The following is a 9,814-nucleotide window of genomic DNA, read 5'->3' as shown; positions in this document are numbered from 1 at the left end:
ATCTTATAAATAATTGCCTGTACCATATGTATGCTGATGATATTCAGATATATCTCCCTTTAAGTGAACCTAAAGACCTGATCAGAGCGATTGCAAAAATCAATGTTGACTCGGGCAACATTTCTAGTTAGGCGGAGCATAACTCTTTATTGATTAACCCTCAAAAAACACTCAGTAATTTTATTTTCTAAAATCAATATAGAACTGATAATCTTATTATACATGTTAATGGAAGTGTGGTTGACTGGCAGGAAAAAAGTAGAAAATCTTAGGTTATACATAGACCAACCATTAAAATTTGATTTTCATATTAATAATCTATGTAGACAGTCCTATTTTAAATTAAAATCAATTCACGAATACAAATACATCCTCTTGAAGAAACCAAAAAAAAACTTACAGAATCTCTAATTCCTAATTACCTAGACACTGTCTATGGACCATATCTCACAGAATATAATCAATTCAAATTATAAAAAATTCAAAACAACTGTGCTAGATATGTCAGATCTGTACCTCTTAGAGAGCATATCAGTCAGCATGTTGTGGAGCTTTTCAAAACCAACATAAAGCAATGGCAATTAGTGCATATGGGTTCCATAGTGCATAAAATCACTATCTCAGATAAACCAATTATTTAGCAGATTTTTTTAAGCTTCGTGGTGAATTCCATGAAGTAAATATCAGGGGAAAAATAATTTGAATATACCCAGCAAAATACCTGAGAATCTTAAAACATTAAGCTGTCCCTGTTTTAAAAAGAAACTAAAAGATTTGATCAGCAGTGGTAAGCTGTGATGAGTCAGTCGATTAGTAATTTTGTGATATGTAATTTTTTTTTTAACTTTTATACTGTGCTTTTTAAATAATGTCATATATTTTAAAATTTGTCAGTATGTTTGAACGTGGATATTTTATTTGTTATTGCCTAATGGCTAAATCTTTATTGGTAATTGTTAAAAATCGCTCTGCGGATCTATTACCTTTTGATATTTTTGTTAATAAAAGATATTTTATTTTTATTTTTTTTTATATAGAGACTAACAGAGCGAAGCACACAGAATGTGAATGAGTGAATGTTTTTATTATAACTTGTTTTTTTTTAATTTTCTGTAGGCATTTGTCTTTGAATTAAGTTTTTTTTCAATATTATAGTTCCAAGTTATGTTGTTAGTATTATCAGAGACCAAAGGAATATTGCATACTATGTATGTGATATATGCTATACTATAAGTTGTTTTCATTTTTAAAGAGTTTATTTGGTATTGCAGATAGATATATTGTTTTTTTAGATCTCTCTGTTATAGAACAGCTTTTAATTAGTTTTTATGTTCAAGTAGTTTTTATTTCATGTATTGTTTTTAAATCATTTTTAGTAAGATAGATTATATATTCTTTTAAGTTGTGTAGATTTAGTACATGGATGTACTTGTCTGCTAGGTGAAGTATATGTATACTTTATAAAATGTTCCTTTTTTTTGGATCACAAATTTGTAGAAATTTTAATTTGTCGGCCTTTTATTTTCATGTATAGTTTTATACTACAGTTATAAAAATTTTGTATAATGTATTTTTGCAAATAAAAAACATTTATTATTATCCTCTATAGAATCTGTTTGTGTTAGTAAAATAGGGATATTATTAGATTAATTGTAATGTCTTTTATGTATGATGAAGAGAGTGAGAAAATAACACAGAAATCTTCACAATATTTTCTAATGTGTTTGGGTTGGCATAGTTCAGTGCTAACAAAATACTTTTGAAAATTTTTAGATGAATTATAATTTATATATTATCTGTTATAATGAATTATTGTATACTATGTATATAATTTTTTTTTATTTCTTTATTTGTATAACTTTAAATTTACATCACTATTTTATTTAATTCTCTAAACAGTGCTTTAAGCTCTGGCCTCGAGAATATTAACTTAAGAAATATACAGTGTTGGATTGTTATACATTTTCTACTATACACCTAAATACATTTTAATTTTTTTTAAAAACAACGTATAAACTTGGATTTCCTTAATGTTTTCAGGAACTTTATTATATGTGTCACTAGCTTGTGCGATTGGATTGCGTAAACCTATGTTTGTCCTTACGGTAAAATTATGGGTATTACCTTGAGCCCTGGTATTATGACTATGAATATGAATTGGGTGTACAATATTAATTACATTAGAATTTTGTTGTTTAGTAAGAATTTTTTTAAATAGTTTAATTTGTTCTAGTTCTAATATTGTATTGAGTTTTGGGATCCCCAATTCTTCATATAAAGCTTCGGTATTAGTAAACCTATCATAGTTATATAATACTTTTAGAATTTTATTTTGTGTTATTTGGATAGTATTAAAATTTGTTTTTGCACATGTCCCCCATATCGGCAGTAGATATCTGAGGTAAGATAAAAAAGGCATTGTAGATATTATTTTTGGGTTTTGCACTTAGGTAATTTCTACACCTGTAGAGTACAGGAATCATTGCTGTGAGCTTGTTGGAAATATGCCTAATATGTTCAGACAAATTAATTGATTATCAATAATTAAACCTAAATATTTTATACTTTTTATTTTATCAATTTCTAAATGATTAATTTGTATATTCAGATCTGAAATGTGTTTATTTTTTTGTTTAAATGTCATAAATTTCGTCTTCTCTATATTTATTTTTAATTTATTATAAAGCAGCCAGTCAAAATAAGTTATTAAATCGCTATTGATTTCTCTAACCAACGATTCCTCTTCCTCCCCAGTGTACACTAAAACCGTGTCGTCAGCAAAAGCACAATAACGGGCTCTGAGGTTTGCACGTCTTAGGCTTAGCACATAAATTGAGTATAGCAGTGGCCCAAGCACAGAGCCCTGGGGCACTCCATACTCAGTGCAAAGAACTGAACTCTGGATACCATTAACTTCCAGATATTGCCTTCTTCCCGTTAAGTACGACGTAATTAAATTTTTCATATTGTTCTTAAAGCCCAAGTTGTCTAATTTACGTAAAAGTATATCGATGCTGACCACGTCAAATGCCTTTTGCAGGTCCACAAATACTGCAACGACAATAAGTTTTTTATCCAGAGCTGCCGATATGTGGTCCATAAAATCCGTTGCGCTGAGTGTGCTACTATTTTTAACAAAACCATACTGAAACCGATCAAATCCGACATGTTTTTCAATAAAATCTATCATTCTTTTCTTTATTACAGTTTCTACAATTTTTGAGAATACACCTATGACAGTTATTGGTCTGTAGTTGTTTATTAAGTCTTTTTTGCCGGTTTTGCAGATTGGGGTAACCCTACTTAATTTAAGTTCCTCAGGAAAAATGCCGTTTGTTAAAATATTATTTATTAAAACTGTTAAGCAGTGTAAAATATGATCCTTTAAATGTTGTACATCTCGAACTGTCACACCATCTTGCCCTGGGGTAGAATTTATTTTTAGCTCAGTTATGATTTTGCTAACTTCTTGCGCTCGCTTGCTAACTCTAAATCTAAAGTTGTTTGGCAAACTACATCATTGAAAATTTCATATCTCGGTCTAGTACGACTCTCACCCTCGATCTTTTTTACAATATTTTTCCCTACGTCTACAAAATGGCTGTTTAAGTTATTTACAATATATGTTAAGTCTTTTATTTCATTAGCGCCTATTTTTATTTTTTCTATAATTACCCTAGACTCTTCTCCCTTTATTAAACTATTTACAAATTGCCACTGTTTTTTTGAATTATTTCCTGTTTTTTCCCACTTTCTTTTAAAATACCTGTTTTTTAATTTTTTTTATTTTATTATTTACCCTATTTTTTAAAAACCTAAAATTATTTTCTATATTTTCGTCATGTGGTTTTTTTATTTTATTTTTGTATAAAGTATCCCTTTGTTTGATAATTTCCAATATTTTCCCGTTTATCCACTCATTATTACCCCTTATTTTAATTATTTTGGAAAATTCACATTTATTTTTACAAGATTTTATTAAAGCAGTTAAATCTTGAAACGATGTAATATTTTGATTAGCTGGTCTTAGATGTTCACCAAAGACCTGATTAAATTTTTTTTGCTCCAGTATTTTAACTTCTTTTGCTAATTTAGGTTTGTATTTTTTTGCGTTCTCTTTAATATAAAATGACAGAAGCCGATGATCTGATAATGATATGTCTCTAACATTAATAGGCCCACATTCGCCAACGCTATGACTGGATGTAACATGATCTATAATGGTTTTTGAGTGGGGCGTTACTCGCGTAGCCATGACTTCACTAACCTGATTAACTATTTTAAATTTGTTAAATATAACCAAATTCTTATAATTAGTAGTAAGATTAGAGCTATTATCTAATAAATTTATATTAATATCTCCTATAACTATATGTTTCTTAGGGCATTTTTTAAGATAGTCATCAAAAAACTCCAGAAAATCGTTACCTGGATATGATGGTGGTTTGTACATTGCACTTAACTTTATTTTATTTTCTCCCATCGTCACACCCAACCAATTCACTGTCTCACTTTTGTCTGACTTTTCTGTTTTCAATTTTAATATTATTTTTCACGTACACTGAGACACCGCCTCCCCTACCCTCTCTCACTACATGCACAGCTTGATAGTCTTTAATATTGTAAAGAGCAGTTTCTGTTTCCTCCAACCACGTTTCCACTAGCACTAAAACATCACAGTCCTGATTAATAACAAAAACATTTTATCTCATCCAGTTTGTTTCTAAAACGTATATTCATGTATGCAATTTTAATAACATCATGAGGCCTTTCTGGTTTTTTAGTTGTTCCATATTTTGCACCAAAATTACCTTACTGTTATCATCCTTTCGAAGTAAGACATTACCGTTTCCAATCCAACAGTACTTAAATCCCTTCTCCTTTTGGTAATTTCTAGCAGCCTTTGTTAATTCAAGATTAGTTTTGGTAAGGTCATGGGATATAAATATTTTTTGATTTTCACAAAAGTTTAGTTCTTTCGTAGTAAGTGTAATTTTTTTTTTTTGATTTAAGCATCTGTTGTTTCGTTTTTTCCTGTTCAAATTGCACTTTTATAGATCTATTTTTGTTTGACTCTTCCCCTATCCTAATAGCACAAAATTTCGCTTTCCCTTGTACATCCAATTTTTTTGCTATTATGTTTATAACTTCAGTTAAGTTTTTATTAGGTTTGTACGGTACACCCTGGATTATTAAGTTATTCTTCAGGCTAAGCTGTTCTTGTTTATTTAACTGAGCTTTTATTTGTGAAATTTCCTCCTGTAGAGGTCCATTAATTTCGATCTGCTCTTTGTATTTTTGAATTAGGGAATCGTGTTTTTTGTCCATAATGTTTAGTTTTTCCATCAGGTCCGTAAGGGTAATATCAGTTCTCTCATCATCTTCTACACATGAATCACAAATCCAAGGCTGTGTGGATTTACTTACTTGTTGATATGCCCTTACCGATAATTCAATACACACCCTATGCTTCCAACCGTAATATTTCTCACAAAAAAGACCATCCTGCGTATCAAGCACTTTCTTTCTGCACTTATTACAAGTTGTGCACTCCGTTTTCGGCTTTCTGGCAACGTTGCCTGCTAGATAGTGATAAGAGATTGTATGCCGGTATCGGGTTACTGCACCAAATATAATGTACAATGGAAGTCTATTTTCACTGAACTGATTAAATTCAGGCTTATTTTTTAGTCTACACGTGTATTTTAAAGTCCGTAATAAAAACTGATGTGATTTTTTATTATTAAAACTCACTTAAAACGGTGAAAAACCAAAATTTACTTCAAAGTGAAATTTTAAGTAATTATTTTTCAGGAAAATTATATAATAAATGTGTTAAAGAAAAACATTGTTTTATTTTGATTTTGAAATTGGTGATATATTGTACATTATTCTTAACTGATTATTGGAGTACCTTAAATCATTTAGATATGTAAAATATAGCTAAAGAATTTTATTTTATCCTGATCAATATCTGATGCTAACACCTAATTAAAAATTAACCTTTATAATTAGGTGTGTGCTTTGGATATTGCGATTAAATAATAACATGAGATTTCTTATTAAATTAAATTTGAATTTTCCCGCCTTAATTTGGTCAGGCCTTTCTACCATCTTGATTGGTCCGATTAGTTACGTCAAACTGTCAAGTTAGTTAGAATAGTTTGCGTTGCCATCGATCAGTTTGTATGCAACCACCACTTTTCTATATATTTGTGTTTTGTGGCCTCTAATATATGTATACTGAGCGAGGGGTTCCATTTCAATCTTTTACACCCACGCCCCACTGTGTAGTGAAATTAGGGGTTCTGAGTTTCGGGGCACAGTAATTCGCTTCTCCCACGTTGCATCCGCACTGGATACCGGCGTGAATAGAAGAAGCTAACCCTTAGGCCGGGGACACACGGTCCGGGTGACTGGCCGGACGGACGATATTTTGATGAACAGAACACACTGAGCAAACTCCCGTCCAGGAGATTTTATTCCACTTGTCAGTTTCGGCTTGATCATGGACGAAGAAAAACGTAAACTATTAGCAGTGATTTGTTTACTGCGTCACAGACGTAAAAAGAAACGTAATAGAAGTGTATGGATACATCCTGTAGTGCAGAAGAGAAACATACTAGGACACTTCAATACTCTATTTTTAGAATTAAGAGAAGATGAAGAAAAATTCTTCAACTATTTTCGCATGTCTGTCTCCACTTTCGATGAGGTGCTCCACAAGATATCACCACAGCTTCGTAGACAGGATACCAACATGAGGACCTGCATTAAACCAGCAGAAATGCTGGCAGAGACCTTAAGGTAAGAGTTCAATTAAGTTATCTAGAAGAGATGTTAACTTAAATAATTAATTTAGGTGTAACTATTAATGGACAATTTCTTAGTTAACACAAACTAATTCTTACATGTAAGATTAATTTTACATAGAGGTTCCATAAAAAATAACCATAACTACAAGTTAAAACTATGTTTAATGAACATTTGTCTTTAATTTAAGAACATTTTACAGTAAGAGTACCCTCCACCTAACTTTAAGTTGCTGTACATATGCAATAACGTTTTTCATTCAAACAAATCGGAACTGGGAGAGTATACGACGTTACTGTCGTCAGGTGATATATTGTCCATCTGTGTTACATCTGATTCGGCCGGACTAGGCCTAGCTTCTTGTACAGCTTGTTGTAGATAGGTGGGACGAGTTTCGCTTACTCTTGAAGTTAGCTGATGGTACTGTGGGACCATGGTGGAACTACATGGTTGTTGTGCAGGTGCAGCATACCTAGTAGTATTATAACCTGTGTTGGGCTGATGCATCGGCATGTATTGTTGTTGTTGATCGAATAGTTGTTGTTGTTGTTCTACTTGAATCGAAAGTGGCTGTTGATAATGGACAATATTATGTGGTACCTGTGTTTAAACCAATTGCAGTACTCCCAACTGAAACTCTACAATCTGTGGCTCGCTAAATTTGGAAATGGAAGGAATTATTCCTTTAAAAAAGGAAAGATGTCGATCTCCATCTTGCTGCGAAGTTTCCACCACCTTCAGCATCCTTAACTCGAAATCGTCCATTTTCTTCTTCTTTTTTGGAACAACATTAGAAGGTTTGTTGACTGTATTAGATACAGTAATTGTAGTTTGTTGAGTGTTTTGAGAGTCGACCCCAGATTCATCAACAGTGTCGTCTTGTTGACCTTCCCCTTGGATATTTGACGTAGTTTCGGCATGCACTCTTACCTTTTCTAGGAATTGCAATGCTTCATGGTAAATATATTTTCTTAATTTTGAGGCTCCAACCCCAGACTTCTTTGAGTCTTTTTCTTTTTTCTTCCATTTCATCCACTGGTCCCGGATATTGTTCCATCGTTTCAGAATCAATTGACCTGAAACAATAACATGTACATAGTTTTTATACATACATTCTCATTTCACATGTTATTGATGCCGCTTTTGTTTTCAGGTATCTTGCTACCGGTTGTACGTTTGTTGACCTAAGAAAGCGAAGTAACTTTCCGCACTGCATTGAAGCAGTAGACGGAAAACACATCAGAATTATTAAACCAGAATTAAGTGGATCTGTGTGTTTCAATTATAAAAGTTATTTTTCTTTAGTTTTAATGGCAGTTGCGGATTCAAATTTTAAATTTATTTATGTTGACATTGGTTCTTATGGCAGTGAAGCTGATCCAAATATCTTTAATCTAAGTTCTTTGTGGAAAAGTATTGAAGAAAATCGGTTGTTGCTACCTTCACCAAGGCCTTTGTATCGCACTCTTACCCCAGACATTCCGTATTTTCTAATAGGAGATGAGGCATTTGGCCTCTCAGTACATTTACAAAGGCCATATGGGGGGAAACAACTGACTGTTACAAAAAGGGTTTTCAACTACAGAATCTGCCGGTCAAGAAGATATATTGAATGTACTTTTGGTATATTAAGCAACAAATTTAGAATCTTTCATCGCCCTCTCAATGTGAATCGAAACTTTTCCATTGATATAGTGAAAGCTTGTGTTGTGCTTCACAATGTAATTAGGGAGCGAGATGGATTTAACTATGAGGACACACTGGAAGTTGTTGGATTCGAGGATATCGAATTTGTACCAACTCAGAACCAAACTAGAGTAGGAGGAAAAAAGGCAAACCAGATTAGAAATGTGTTGGCAGATTATTTTTTTAGTGATGCGGGTTTAGTGCCCTGGCAAATATCTAGGATTTGAAAGGTTCATGTGCAAAACATGAAGTATTCTATTGACTATATTGTAATAAGATTTAATTTGTAAATAAAATAAATGTTACTTACAATAGTGTTTCTTTTCAATATCACTGAGCTCGTCATAATCAGGATGTAATGTAGAGCAGACAACAATCCAATTTTGCCTTGTCTTATTTCTGTCTTTATATTCTTCCAACGTTCTGTCCCAAAGTTGGGGTCTTTCTTGCACTAGCGATATAAGTTTATCCACGTCTATATCCGTCGTCATTATCAACTCTCCAATATATGAGAATATCACAACCAAGCACCAAACCACTAATTTGAGATGCGCACACGCGACGGTCATAAACTGACTGCACGCTGCCACAGAATAAACGATCTCGATGAGATCGTTTATTCTGTGACGCTGCACGTGTTCGCCGGTTCGCCCGGACCGTGTGTTCCCGCCTATTTGACACAATGCCCCGCCACCTGTCGGACGGGTGAACGCCCGGCCGGGTCCCGGATGATCAGTTGAGAATACATCCGGCAGGGTTGCCAGGTGTGGCGCATTTGCGCCAAAGTGGCGCTTTTAAATTTCAAATGGCGTGTAAAATTTTGGTACATGCGCCGGGCGCCTAAGTGGCGCTTTTGTATCGTGCACCTTGATTGTAAACTAGTCAAAAGAAGCATTGGTTTTGGTTGGTTCTAAATACTATTAATTTCATAAACAAATCCAACTACCAAAAGGGATCGTCTGCCATTCGCCTTTGAATGAGCGTGAGCGTAAACTGGACTTTAGCACTACAGATGGTTATGACAACTTTGCTCGTCAACCGTCAAACCGTGACAGTTGTCATGTTGACAGTTGACATGGCGGCAACATTATTGTTTGTGGTTTATGTTTTGAATTGAAATTGATTGATATTGATTGATTTTGCTTTATATATAGGATGTTTTTTTTTTGTTAAATATTTTAGAATATTTAATTTAGAAATATGTAATATTTTTGTTGTCATTATTTTTATGAAAAAAGTTATTTTGTAGCATTCCCATTTATTTTATTCCTATATTTTTTAAAAATAAAGTATATGAGTATTTAAACACATTTGT

The 9,814-nt window shown here is 32.8% G+C and overlaps 1 protein-coding gene across 1 annotated transcript; it reads right to left on the bottom strand.

Annotated features, from left to right (window-relative positions):
• Window positions 1–6,958: 6,958 nt before the first annotated feature.
• LOC126749250 (uncharacterized) lies at window positions 6,959–9,561 on the bottom strand. Its single transcript, XM_050458952.1, has 3 exons — window positions 9,547–9,561; window positions 8,810–9,290; window positions 6,959–7,889 (listed from the first exon to the last, which is right to left on the bottom strand). Exons 1-3 carry the CDS (start codon window positions 9,559–9,561, stop codon window positions 7,420–7,422), a joined length of 966 nt encoding a protein of 321 aa, XP_050314909.1. The 3' UTR covers window positions 6,959–7,419.
• Window positions 9,562–9,814: the final 253 nt, after the last annotated feature.

The sequence above is a fragment of the Anthonomus grandis genome, chromosome 22 (genome assembly GCF_022605725.1).
Source record: "Anthonomus grandis grandis chromosome 22, icAntGran1.3, whole genome shotgun sequence".
NCBI lineage: Eukaryota > Metazoa > Arthropoda > Insecta > Coleoptera > Curculionidae > Anthonomus > Anthonomus grandis.
This window is presented reverse-complemented; position numbering and strand designations above follow the sequence as displayed.

What these genes read in the sequence shown, in the direction of transcription:
- LOC126749250 (XM_050458952.1), bottom strand. An exon ending in TATTGAAAAGAAACACTATT is followed by an intron (nt 7,890 to 8,809) that starts GTAAGTAACATT and finishes TTATTGTTTCAG; the next exon opens with GTCAATTGATTCTGAAACGA.